At 32.6% G+C, this 14,830-nt stretch overlaps 1 protein-coding gene across 1 annotated transcript in view; it reads right to left on the bottom strand.

Annotated features, from left to right (window-relative positions):
• Window positions 1–14,830, bottom strand: part of LOC113370687 (fibrillin-2-like) — a gene marked incomplete in the record, with an annotated part of 221,071 nt that overhangs the window by 50,913 nt on the left and 155,328 nt on the right. Inside the window, 7 exon segments of the mRNA XM_026611385.1 lie at window positions 7,097–7,242; window positions 7,308–7,576; window positions 7,646–7,792; window positions 7,852–8,011; window positions 10,294–10,452; window positions 12,073–12,387; window positions 14,129–14,275. Coding sequence (XP_026467170.1) covers window positions 7,097–7,242; window positions 7,308–7,576; window positions 7,646–7,792; window positions 7,852–8,011; window positions 10,294–10,452; window positions 12,073–12,387; window positions 14,129–14,275 — 1,343 coding nt within the window.

The raw sequence follows: 14,830 nt of genomic DNA, 5'->3' as shown, positions 1-14,830 counted from the left end.
AACATCTATGGAAAGAGGAAAGGCGAATGGGACTTCGCTCATTAAACGTAAGTATAAAATCAGTGCAAGAATGATAACATTCTAGATCCTCCCCCCACGAAGTAATGCCTAACCAGAGGCAAGGGCAAGGATTTAGTCCAGTATTGAGTCTGACATACCCAAACAAAGACCTAGTCTGGGAATAATAAAGGCATTTCCTTTGCTATACACAAAAAGGTACACGCACATCAATTTTTCTAAGGTATGCCGAAATGTTCAGAAACCTCTGATACGTATAAAAGATATTATTATTAACTTCCCGTAGGGTAAGTTATTGTAATGGGCCAAAATCGGAATTGAAAATTTTTACATTTCTAGACGTTTGAAGGTTTCTGAACGTTTGGCATACCTCAGAAAAAATGGATGTTGTGTGTGTGGTATGTGTGTGTGTGTATGTATGTATGGATACAAATTTCCAGTCACGTTTTAGGGCGCACGGATCAACCGATTTGAATGGTTCAAAAAACATTCGATTCCTATTGATAGGGAAAAGAGCTGATTAGTTTTTGGCAAAGGCAGGTCCAGCCGTTTCGGAGATACGGAGCAAAGAGTGCAGAAAATAGAAATCGAATTTTTGAGAGAACGGAGTATCCGATTTGAATCATCTAAAAAACATTCAATTAGTAATGATTAGGAGAAGTTTTTATTAGTTTTTGGCAAAGGCAGGCCCAGCCATTTTGAAGATACGGAGCTAAATATGTAAAAAATGGCAGTTTTTGAGAGAACTAAGCGTCCGATTTAAATGATTCAAAGAACTTTCTGCTTGTCTTAACAAAATAATTGATTTTGAAAAAAAAATTTTGTTCCAAACTTTTTTTTTTTTTTTTTTAGTTTTTGTATATCGAAAATATTTCAGATTTTATTTTTAATTCTGACTATTAGTTCTAATATACTTTAAAATAATTTCAACTCTGCAATTCAGTTTATATAATTCTTATAAATATTAGACAATGTTACAATATTATAATAATCTATTTGAAAACATTCAGTATTCCTTAAACATTTCGTTACGGTACGGGAAGTTCCAGCAATTTGCCTTAAGGCACGATGCCATAATTGCCTCAGACAGAATTCCACTTACAGCTAGTTATATTATTATTTTATATATGAGGTTGTCAAATATCTCCCTTCCGCTTTTTTGCTCTTGGTTTATAATACAAAAAGGCGGAAGGGAGATATTTGACAACCTTATATATAAAAATTTTCAATTTCGATTTTTGAACGATTACAATAACTCACCCTACGGAAATTAACAAACACCTTATTTTTTACAAAAATATATTTCCTATCACAGCACAAATTTATTCCAATGATGTATCATTTTAATATTTATTTCCCTTCAAGGTGGACAGAACTCCAACCGAATCATACTAGTCAATAAATCCTCCAACTGCAATTCACCCATGATTCCTTGCAAAGCCTCCTGCAAAACGTCTTCTGTTGCCGTCTGGATGACTTCTATAGGATGCTTCTCCCAAATTTTATTATACAAAGGGTTGTTCAGTTTTGCACTTTGGAACTTTTTTCTGTACGCCAATGTGTTCTTCAACATCCTCTGGGGCACCTTGATCAATTTAACACCATCCTGGTCCTTGGAGTCGTGGGGGTTGACTCCTGATTTGGATCGTTTTTTTAAGGCGGCTTGAGACTTTTTTCGTAATTTGGATGATGAACTTTTGCCCAAGGCTGATTTTGATCTGTGTCTGCTCCGGTGGGTTTGTTTAGGGAGATCTGTGGGTGATTTTTCTACTGTATCGTCCATTGATTGATGCAGAACAATTTAGCGTTCTTGTCACCTATGCAAAGTGTTTCTTTAGCCGACTTGGTTTCTGGTTTTGGATTTGCAGGTTTTTGATGGTGTTTGTCATCCTCTTTTGCTGATAAAAGTTTGTTGCGTGCCAATATCAGTGTCAGGTCTTTAAGGAAAGGTTTCATTGTTTCTTGAACAACATTCCGGGCAATGCTTTCGATTTTTTCGTTCTCAACTTTAGGGCATGTTTCTTCCTTATCTAAATATAGAAGAAAACTAGTTGGTATTGGTATTTTGCCTTGAGGCAAGTTACATGAACTTCCCGATATGTGTAAATAATCGACTTAATCAATAAAAAATAAATTAATTTATGAGTGATTAAGGAGGTTGCTCGTTTTTTTTACAAAAATGCAAAGTATTTTCTAGAAATGTATTTATCATAGAAACATGCGATTTTTTTCAAACAAAAATTACAAAATCATGGAATATTACGAAATTTTCTTTTTAATTTCCTGAAGGAGAAGTTTATGTTTTCATCAAAAAATCCGATTCGCTAATTTTATGTTTTCTCGACGTTTCAAGCCATTCTGAATCGAATGAGACTAAATTTGGAAAAAGTATGTGTGTGTGTGTGAACAGATTTTTTGCCGTAAATCGACGTTTTTTCGAAAACGGCTGGACCGATTTTAAAAATTTAAAAGCCATTCGATGTATCTTGACGAGGACTATCGTTTGTCAGTTTTTTGGGACGATCGTCCGACACATTTCTTTATAAATAGCAGAAAAGTGAAAAAATTTTCGTCCACTTTTTAGCCCGCAACTCTGAATCGATTTTGAAAATTCAAAAACCGTTCGAAAGATATTGGTTGGGAATCGTGCTAATTAGTTTTTGGTAGAGATCGGCCGGGCTGTTTTCTTGTAATAAAGTGTTAAATTTTTTTTTATCGATTTTGTTTATTATTTTTTTGACGGTAGATGCTACAGTCTGCTAACCGTAGTTTCCGTAGGACTTTAACGCTTTAGTATGTTCATTAAGACCAAGTGCTCTATCGTTATACCAAGTAAACTATTAATTTTATTTTTAACTAACGTCAAAAAAAAACTACCCATTTTCTCAAACTTTGATGAGTTTTTAAAATTAAACTACTTGTCGTAAAGCGGTAACATTTCAGTAAGTTCTATAAGACCATGACAAGTATCGCTAAAAAGTTCCATAAAAATCGGCTTAAATTTTTTTTTCAACAGTTAATTACAAGAAAACGGCTCGGTAGATTTTCACCTAAAACTAATCAGTATCATTCCCAACTAATATCTTTCAAACAGTTTTTGATTTTTTAAAATCTATTCGGTAGTTTAATGTTAAATGTGGGCCAAAAGTTTAACACTTTTTTTCAAATTACAAAGAAACTGCTCGGCATATCGTTTCACAAAACTGACAAACTATAGTCCTCATCGAGTTACAACAAATGGCTTGTTAAATTTCTGAAATCGGTTCAGGCGTTTTGAGAAACGTCGATCAAAGATCTAATTCCCATAAATGCCAAAAAACGATACTAATTTTTGCAAACTTTGAAGAATTTTCAAAATTAAAAGGCTTGTCGTGGGGCGGTAATATTTTAGTATGATCTACAAGACTGTGGTATCTACCGTCAAAAAAAATCATAAAAATCGTCGAAATATTTCTTTAAAAAACTTTATTACAAGAAAACGACCCGGCCGATCTCTGCCAAAAACTAATCAGCACGATTCCCAACCAATATCTTTCGAACAGTTTTTGATTTTTTAATCTATTCTGTAGTTTGATGTTAAATGTGGACCAAAAGTTTAACACTTTTTTCAAATTACAAAAAACGGCTCGGCATATCGGTTCACAAAACTACAAACTATAGTCCTCATCGAGATACATCGATCGGCTTTTAAATTTTTGAAATAGGTCCATCCGTTTGGGAGAAAACGTCGATTTACGGCAAAAAAATCTGTTCACATACACACACATACTTTTCCAAATTTTGTCTCATTCGATTCAGAATGCCTTGAAACGTCGAGAAAACATAAAATTAGCGAGTCGGATTTTTTGATAAAAACAAACTTCTCCTTCGGGATGTTAAAAATAACATTTAATCAATCGAGAGAGTACGCGATTGTCGTCGGCAATGTTCGCTCAGACATGTGACGTCACAGTTCCTTAACATATGAGGACTAGCAGTCCATGTACTGTAATGTTTATGATTTTACTAAATAGTTATTTGTTGGTTACTTACCAATTTTGGCAGCCACTTCTCCCTCACTACTTTGTTCCGACAAAGCAGCCAAAGGCGAATTCATTTGACTCCTGCTCGGTTCCAAATTCAAATTAACATCCAATGGAATGTTCGATCTCCCTGAAGACATTTGTTTGCTATGTGCCGAAATAGATCTATTTGTTGTCATTTTCGACACAGGTGCAGATCTATGCTTCAAAACCTGATGTTCGTTAATACTTTGCAAAGAGTTCTTCATGTTCATCTTCTTCTTGGTGCCTAATTGTTTCTGGTAATACGGTGAGTAGTAACTGGTTCTCGTAGTCATTGCTGATTTAGTGCTCTTAGGTTGCGATTTGTGACTGTCTACACGTTTTAATTTAATGCAATCGAAAGTTGGTACGTGCAATTCAGTTTTGGCATAGTTGTCTACATTTTGAAACAAACGTTGACAATCGCTATGCAGTTCATCCTGGTCCATGATACCTAGTTTGATACAACATTTGGTAACTTTTAAAAAATTCTTTGCTAAATCTCTTAATCTATCAGGTACCCGTTCTTCCAAAGATGTTGGTACATGTTTCAAATAAGCTTGAAGACCACGAAGAACCAGCTGGTGTGCGCTTAAGACTTTCTGACTAACATTTTTATCCAGAACTTGATACTTCTTACTGGAAATCTTATCGAACTTTGTTATATGTCTCTGCAGTTCGTATAAATAATTCCTGGAGAATCTTGAATAAAATTCCAGGTCGCGTTTACGTAATTTCAATTGTTCTTCTGGGCTGTTCGGTTCTAAGATGGTACGAGGAAGATTAACTTCTTGGAGGAGTAAACCGATTTTGGAACGTACAGATTTTAATTTGTTCTTGAATAAAGGATCTTCAAACGTTAAAAACTGAGGATTGGAATCACAACTTATGGAACTGGATTTGGATGTTAATGGAACATCAAATTTGTGTGCGGACAGACAGTCATCGGAATTATAAAGCTTTTCGTTAGAAATGTATTCGTTACAATTTGTGTTGGTTTTATTTAAATTTGTTGTTTCTGGGAAAGTTTTGTTTACTGTTGAAGATTCTAAACTTGTTTTTTTAACATCCTGATCAGTGTTGACTGTTTGCGTTGAATCTATGGCCATTGCATAAGTACTAACTGCATTTTCAGTTTTTTCCAAAGCAATTTGCAAAATTTTTGTACAAACCTCTTGCAAATCCAGCTTGTCATCGTTATGTACACCTGTAACACTATTTAAATCTTTTCTTGCACAAAAATCTTCGTGGGCAATTCTAACCTCATCACTATGTAACTCCTTTTTCTTGTAACTTCATCACTATATAATTCTTCTTTGTGACTTCATCCTCAACATTATATAACTGTGTTTTATCTCTGTTACTATTTAATTCCTTTTCCCTACAAATTCTTTCCAACGTTCCTCTTCCAACTTTCTAAACGTTTACGTCGAACTTTTTTAATAGCCTGCGCCAAATCGTCTTTCGATAAATATTGAAAATTGTAATCGTCCACAAATATATCGTTTTCGTACAAAGCGTACATGTTTTATTAATTTAAATTAAACAAAATAAATAAATAGGGTTAAAACTAAATAAAAATTATCTGTCAAACGCTCAAGAAAATGGACGCGGGTAAATATGTTTTGGTTTGACGCATTGCCATGACAACGAGAGAATTAAAACAGCCGGATAGATAGAAATATTATAAAAACTTACCCTTTGAAGAGCACAATACATTTTTAAATGTATTTTTTGACTGGAATAATTCAAAAAAACTTGGCTTTGTAACATTGCAGACATATTACACCATGCACATTATCACATTTATGGTTATTTATCTATGCACATTATTTTTACATAAATTCTTTACAGCGCACTTCATTATGTTTCTCTACATCTTTGACAGTCCGCGAGTACCGCCAAATTCGAATTTAAATTTTCGAATTTCGAAATTAACGAAAAATATTATAAATGGTATATAAATATATGTATCCATTTAACACATATTGAATTACGTTTCGATACATCGTAATTTGTATGGAAATTGAGTATATAAATGTATATTGTATATATTGATTTATACATCCCTAGATGTGTCCTAGTCTTTGTGATTTGTATGTAAATTGGATATATAAATGTATATATTGATTTATACATCATTATATATGGTCTAATATTTGTGATTTGTATGTAAACTGAATGTATAAATGTATATATTGATTTATACATCATTATATATAGTCTAGTGTCTGTGGTTTGTACGTATATTAGATATATAAATGTATATATTGATTTATGCATCATTATATATGGTCTAGTATTTGTGGTTTGTATGTAAATTGGATATATAAATGTATATATTGATTTATACATCATTATATATGGCCTAGTGCACGTGGTTTGTATGCAAATTGGATATATAAATGTTATATTGATTTATACATCATTATATATGGTCTAGTATTTGTGATTTGTATGTAAACTGAATGTATAAATGTATGTATTGATTTATACATAATTATATATGGCCTAGCCTTTGTGATTTGTATGTAAATTGGATATATAAATGTATATATTGATTTATGCATCATTATATATGGTCTAGTATTTGTGATTTGTATGAAAATTGGATATATAAATGTATATATTGATTTATATTTCATTATATATAGTCTAGTCTTTGTGGTTTGCATGTAAATTTGATATATAAATGTATATATTGATTTATACATCATTATATATGGTCTAGTATTTGTGGTTTGTATGTAAATTAGATATATAAATGTATATATTGATTTATACATCATTATATATGGCCTAGTGCACGTGGTTTGTATGTAAATTGGATATATAAATGCATATATTGATTTATACATCACTAGATGTGTCCTATTCTTTGTATTAAGTATGGAAATCAAATATATAAATGTATATATTGATTTATACACCTCTAAATGTGTTCCAGAGCCTTCATAGTTTGTATGCAAATTGGATATATTAATCAATTATCAATTTATAAGTACCTATGAATATTAACAATATAAATTACAAACCTCTCGACATTCGTCAACATCTCTGCAATGATGTCCGTCTTGAGACAAAACATAACCGGTTGCACATTCACACCTGAAAGATCCTATTGTATTGCGACAACGTCCATTTCTGCACAAAGACGGCATTGCATGACATTCGTCAATATCTGGGAAAGGTATTGAGTATAATTTAAATTCAATTAATTGACTGTTAATAGTACTGTCAACCTACCAACACAATCGTTGTTCGAGCTGATCTTGAATCCTGGATAGCATTCACATCTATAGCTACCCACGGAGTTAATGCAAGTGCCATTATTGCAAACATTGTTGTGTCGGACACATTCGTTGATGTCAATGCAGGTTTCCCTATTAGCGGTTAATGTGAATCCGTAATTGCAGATGCATTGGAAGCTTCCTTGTAAGTTTTTGCACTCTCCATTCTGGCAGACATCGTAGTGCATGTCATGACACTCGTTTATGTCCACACAATCAAATTGCCTAGAAAAGGAGAAAAGACACGTTTATGCTTATAACAAGTATACAAAAAGTACCTTTCTAGTCACTTACGATGATCCAAATTTGTATCCTTCAGGACATTGGCATTCAAAGCTTCCAGGATGGTTTACACAGATAGCGTTTCCTTGACAAGGACTATCAACACGTTGACACTCATTATCATCCGTGCACTGGTGAGACAATTCATCATAATAATATCTGTGAACAAATATCATCATTAGTACGAGATCACATAATCGAGTCAAAGATTTAATTACCCTCTTGGACATTCGCATTCAAAACTTCCAGGAGTATCGATACACTTTCCATTCTTGCACATAGTCGGCATCATTGCACATTCGTTAATGTTTTCAGTCTTGTTGCTAATCTGGTTCATTATCATACCTGGAGTTTTTCCGCATAACTCTATGAACTCACCTAAAAGCACAGGGCCATGTTATAAATCAGTTAGATTATTAACTTCCCGTAGGGTAGTTATAGTAATGGGCCGAAAATCTAAAATAAAAATTATTGCATCTTTCGACGTTTTGAAGGTTTCTGGACATTTTTAAGGGGCATACATCAGAAAAAATGGATGTATGTGTGTGTGGATACAAATTTTCGTCCACGTTTTGGGGCGCACGGATCAACCGATTTGAATGGTTTACATTCGATCCCTATTGATAGGGAGATGTGCTTATCAGTTTTTGGCAAAGGCAAGTCCAGCCTTCATGGAGATACGGAGCAAAGAGTGCAAAAAATACAAATCGAGTTTTTGAGAGAACGGAGTATCGGATTTGAATGATCTAAAAAACATTCAATTTGTAATGATTGGGAGAAGAGAAGATCAGTTTTTGGCAAAGACAGGTCCCGCCATTTCGAAGATACAGAGCTAAATGTGCATAAAATGGCAGTTTTTGAGTGAACTAAGCGTCCAATTTGAATGATCTAAAAAACTTTCTGCTTGTATTGACAAAACAATTGATTTTGAGGATAAAAAATTATTACATCTTTTTTTATTCTCCATAAAATATTTCTGTAATTTTGGATTAAAAACTCAAAAAATTACCCCGGCTAAGCACAGTCTAAGCGCCACTCTAGTACAAATGTTTACCCAAGTGCGTTTAGACTGTTTATGTATTCCAATTTTGTGAAAACTATTGAAAAATGTGAAAATGCCGTCAAGATGAGCGCAGTATAAGTGAAAATGTCGCACAGAATTATTTGCAAATGCGTTTAGACTGTGACTATACGGGAGCTCTTTTTCAATTTTGTGCAAATTAGCCATCTATTTTTTTTTTTAAATAGAATTGGAAATGAAATGACGATTGTTAATGTTCTGGAGATAAATTGATTTATGATTTACATTTGATTTGCTCAGATATAACAAGATAGCAAAAATAATGAAAGTTACAGTATTTGTAATAATGTATTTGAAAATGATTAAAATTTCTTGAATACTTCGGTACGGAAAGTTCTAGCAACTTGTCTTAAGCCACGACGCCATACACCACTAGTTTATTCATTATTAACTTCCCGTAGGGAAAGTCATAGTAATCGCAAAAAATCGAAAATGAAAATTTTTATATATCTTTACGTTTCAAAGGTTTCTGAACATTTTGGCATACCTTAGAAAAAATTGATGTATGTGGTGTGTGTGTGTGTGTGTTCGGATACAAATTTTCGTCGACGATTTCGGAAACACCGATCAACCGATTTAAATAATTCAAAAAACATTCAATTCATATTGATGAGGAAACGTGCTGATTAGTTTTTGGCAGAGGCAGGTCTAGCCGTTCCGAAGATACGGGGCAAAAAGTGCTAAAAACGGTAACTCAGTTTTTAAGAGAACGGAGCGTCCGATTTTAATAATTCAAAAAACATTTTACTTGTATTAACAAGATAAACAACTGATCAAATTTTAATAAAGGCTGGTCTAGCGGTTTCGGAGATCTAGTAAAAAAAGTAAAAAAAATGCCATTTAACGGTCAAAAATGATCATTAGACATATGCACATCAAATCATCAGATATTTTATAGAGATTTTAACAATAAGTATAAATTTTGTTTACATTCCTATGAGTTCCGTACCAATGTTTATCCGTTAGACGGCGACGCGGCGCTTACGCGCTTCCATATTTCGTCTTTATGCAGTTAAAGCAGTACGATTGCTTTGAAAAAAAGTTTAAAATTTCCAAAATATTTCTAAATAAATTTTTCTTCAGTCTTTTTTTTTTCAAAAAAAGTAAATCTTTGTCAAAAATTTATAGTTTCTCAAAAATCTAATTTTTTCGAAGTCAAGTTTTTTCAAAAATGTTAATCGTTTTTAAAAAAATAATAATATTTGGTATGGAAAGTTCCAGCAATTTGCCTAAAGGCACGATGCCATGTGCCCCACTAGTTTGCAAATGCGTTTAGACTGTGACTATACGGGAGCATTTTTTCTATTTTGTGTAAATTAGGCGACTATTTTTTTTTTGAAATTGAATTCGAAATGAAACGACGATAGATGTTCTGGAGATAAACTGATTTATGCTTTACATTTGATTTGCTCAGATATAACAGGATAGCAAAAATGATGAAAGTTACAGAGTATTTGATGTAATAGTATATTTGGAAACGTTTAAAATTTCTCGAATATTTCATTACGGTACGGGAAGTTCCAGCAATTTGCCTTAAGGCACGATGCCATATACCACTAGTTTATTTATTATTTATTACCTGATCCCTTTTGTGGACATGGATCACAATTGATGCCCCAGGCTTCGCCCATCGAGCAACAGCAAACTTTTTTGGTCTCTGGTCTGGTCATCGGAGAGGTGCATTCACCATCATCGTAATGCATGTAACATTGTTCACGTCTGGTATCCATACACTCTTCTGCAAAATATAATAAAAACATTAAAATCCACACCACACTATACCATTATCTTTTTTGAAGTAAAACTTCTTTAGGCGCGACTAGGGTGTAAATCCGTACAAATGCAACGAAAGTGCGTTACGGCAGATAAGATAAGATAAGAGTCGAGTGCCAATGATTCGTCATTCGCTCTCGATGATATCATTTCTATACGGGTCGATTGTGATTAGTCGTCTTGTCGAGTGAATAGAGATCTGTCGTTGTATGCGTACCGGTATCAACAAGGAAATCGGCATAGACAAATAAACATTTTAATAAAGTTATATCGTAATACAAATCTTGATTTAACGAAAAATGCCTGAGGCAGAAGTATATTTTACCCTGTTCCATGAGAATAATAAAACAAATTAAACATTTGTGCCGTGTACTAAACGTAAGTTTATTGATTAGAAATTATTTCTATATTATTCGTAGCTTCTATAAATCTTTCAAGTTATTAAAATGGAAAATATTTTTCAAGCAAGACAGATATTACAGATGTTCATAGAATGATATTATATCGCCAGCGAAAAAGTAAAAAAAAAGTACAAGCAGTCAATGAATGTATGTTAATTTTAATAACATCAAGTTCTTCTTTGAACACAATTATTACATGATGAGTGAAGTTGCGAAAACAATATTTGTTTGAGCGTTGTTTACCATAATCCACTTTGTAAACGAATATTATAGAATTTATCTATAAGCAATTACTTCATTCCTCTAATAAAGGTTCATTTTTTAATGCTAATTACAATGACAAACCGATCATGTCGTATTTGAAGTATGACTTTAATTACATTATTGTGTTTAAATATTATACATATCTTTAATGCTATTATAAATATATAATTCATTTATAATTTATTATTATATAAATGTGTATAATGGTCGACATTAATAAATGTGTGCATCACGAGTGTTACCATATTACTAATAAACATTATTCAAAATTGTTATATGATGTATTTATTTTTACTTAAGTGTTATCTTGTACAGAAGCAAATAAGTGTTACTTCAATCGCGTGTGAACTTTACGCGCACTCTTTTTTTAACTTCCCGTAGGGCAAGTTATAGTAATCGCAAAAAATCGAAAATGAAATTTTTTGCATTTCTCGACGTTTCAAAGGTTTCTGAATATTTTGGCATACCTTAGAAAAAATGGATGTATGTGCGTGTATGTATGTGTGTTCGGATACAAATTTTCCAATTTTGTGAAAACAACTATTGAAAAATGTGAAAATTCCGCCAAGCTAAGCACAGTATAAGCGAAAATGTCGCACAGAATTATTTGCAAATGCGTTTAGACTGTGACTATACGGGAACACTTTTTCAATTTTGTGTAAATTAGGCAACTATTTTTTTTTTTTTGAAATTGAATTCGAAATGAAATGACAATTGTTAATGTAATAATTGATTTATGATTTACATTCGATTTGCTCATATATAACAAACAAGATAGCAAAAATAATGAAAGTTACAGAGTATTTGTAATAATATATTTGAGAACGTTTAAAATTTCTCGAATATTTGACATTACGGTACGGGAAGTTCCAGCAATTTGCCTTATTGCACGATGCCATACACCACTAGTTATTACTTACTTCCATTCCTGATGGCCATATATCCTTCAGGGCATCTGCAATGGTAAGATCCCTCATCGTCTACACAGAAACCAACTCCGCAAAGATTGTGATCTTCGGAGCATTCGTTAATATTTACGCATTGGGAATTGTGGTCATCTCGCCTATATCCTTCTTTGCAGGAACACATGAAAGAGCCGAAGGTGTTGGTGCATTGCCCGTTCTTGCAAATATCTTCGTGTTCCTCGCATTCGTTTATGTCTTCTAAGACGACTGTTACTGGGTTCGGTTTGTAGCCGGGGCCGCTTGGACAGAGGGCTTCGTAATCGGGAGTACCTGGGAAAGAGTAAATATATATATATATATATATATATATATATTAGATATATATATATATATATCTTATATATAAAAATGGAGCTCTCGATCAAATGATTCGGCAAAACTCGAAAACGTCTAAACCGATTTGGCCAGTCTTAGTCTTGAAAAATTCGTGCTATCAGTAGGTTGTCGGAAACGTGAGATATTATTTCAAATCGCAAGAACGAAGAAGAAGAGAAACTTTACATTTTTAATTTAAAATTTTTTGTAGAAGCGTAATTTAAATAAAACAATGGACGGTGGCTAATACGTCAAATGTCAAATGTTTTCGACAGATGATGTTCAATTACGTTTAATAGGATGGTCTACGTGAATATTATTTAATTATGATTAAATTGTATTAATTAGTTTCGTAGTTATATTTATATACAAAAACGTTATTAAACGGGTCGCAAGTGTTACTAGAAACTCCAAATATCAACTTTTTTGGAATGTTAATATGAAAATGCACTTTTTGGCATATTTTTCTCAAACACGGTGCTCTGAAAGATCTCATTTGTATAATTATATACTCATTGGTATTTATAAAACATTCTCTAGAACATATCTTTTTTATTTATGTTATTTAAATTCAGAACCTAAATTTGGTATCGATCAAAGGGACATTTTGTCGAATAACATTTTCCCAGTTATAATTTCCCAGAATTTATCGAAGAATAGATAGTAATATGTGAAAGTCCGGGGGGTTAAAAAGGTCCACCACCGATGTGTCAAAAACCAGTAAAGTTAAGCATTGTTTAACAACAATATTTGAAAGTAGAGGGAAAAAGATGTATAACCAGCTATAATCTCGATTTGAAGACTTTGCTATCGGGAGATAAACGGTATAATCTTTGAAAATCCATAATAAAAGTATTTTCTTCCGTTGGTAGATTTTTAGCATTAGTTAAAAATGTAATAATTTTGTAAAATTAAAATAAGACATTAAACCAGTTTGCCACCTGGCCGTCTATGGAGTAAAAAGGTCTAGATAACAAATTTTTGAAAGACATAAAAAGCACATTTCTATAGTGATAAAGTAGATGGCAGTTTACTGAACGTAGTCAGATAATTGTTCGTTTGATATGTGTTATTTGTTGTGATATAATTGTTATGGTTTTCATAATATAGTTTATATTTGCTCAAAGTCAAATTGGACCTTTGTGCCTTGCTCTGCATTTACATATATACTTTTTATTAAATTTACTTTAATTCATCGAATGTTAGTTGAAACTTTTCAAAAAGCAGGTCAAAGAAGAGATACCTAATTCATGTTCTATCTCTCCTTGCAGAGAAATTTGAAATTTTCTATAAGCTCAGTAGTATTATTACAATAATATACACAAAATCCAGAATCCAAAAAACAATCTGAAAAACTTGAAACGTAATCAATAAGTCAAAAAGACCAAAAAAGACTTAGATTGGATTATACCATGTTTTCTATGGCAAGTGTATAAAACTTCTAGACAAAATATAGACAAACTAATGGGGTTTATTGTTTTTATAATACCTCATTGTATAAAGCATTCAAACAACACATCCTTATATATACACTTAAAGTATTAACATTTTTGGTTCTCTAGAAATTGTTTAGAATATGCCTTACATAGCAAAACAACGTTTGCCGGGTCAGCTAGTATATATATATATATATATATATATATATATACTAGATGATCCGACAGAAGAATTTTATATATATACTTAAGATATGTACCTGGATGCGGACACTGTTCGCAATAGTTGCCCCATGCTCTTCCAACGGAACAACAGCAGGAAGCCTTGGTTACATCCTGAGACATGATGTCGCTACATTTATCCAAAGCAGGAACATAATTCAAGTAGCAAGCTGAGGTCCGACGATCTAAGAAAAAAAAACATATTCAAATTTGATTAAGGTAAATGTACACTATGCCGGGATAGTACATTATTACGGGAGTTTCTCATTTTGATCGCAAAATAAGAAAACGGTCAATAAATAATTAATTTTATTCGATAGCACATCAATTATAATTTTAATCCTAATAAAATAGTACGATTTTGGAATTTAAATATTACTTTTTAAAGCCGTAAAAAGCTTTTGAAAGCATCGGTCGTAACCCGATTGCCATTTCGTACTTGCTTGTTAGCGATTTAGGTTATGTGACGGTTCCATTGCTTAAGGTTTTTATTCGATTCCGATAAGCTTAATCGATTCAAATGTGTGAAATTTTAGATCAGTACTAATAAGAGATTAGTTTTATAGTTAAATAGAGCATACATTTGTCAATAAATTGTCAATTTCACGACTCCGGCAATTAGGTTCACACAACTGAACCAGTGAACGTAATTCCGTGAGTATCCTACAATTACGAGAAGTAGACTTGAAATAGTTTTATCTTTTATTTTCAACTGTTCTTAAATTCGGCGGTGTTTCTGG

This window comes from Ctenocephalides felis, unplaced genomic scaffold (assembly GCF_003426905.1).
Source record: "Ctenocephalides felis isolate EL2017-DRISC unplaced genomic scaffold, ASM342690v1 CF-g0.4_SCAFFOLD_00845, whole genome shotgun sequence".
Classification (NCBI taxonomy): Eukaryota; Metazoa; Arthropoda; class Insecta; order Siphonaptera; family Pulicidae; genus Ctenocephalides; species Ctenocephalides felis.
The sequence above is the reverse complement of the archived record's forward strand: the minus strand, read 5'-3'. Positions and strand labels throughout refer to the sequence as shown.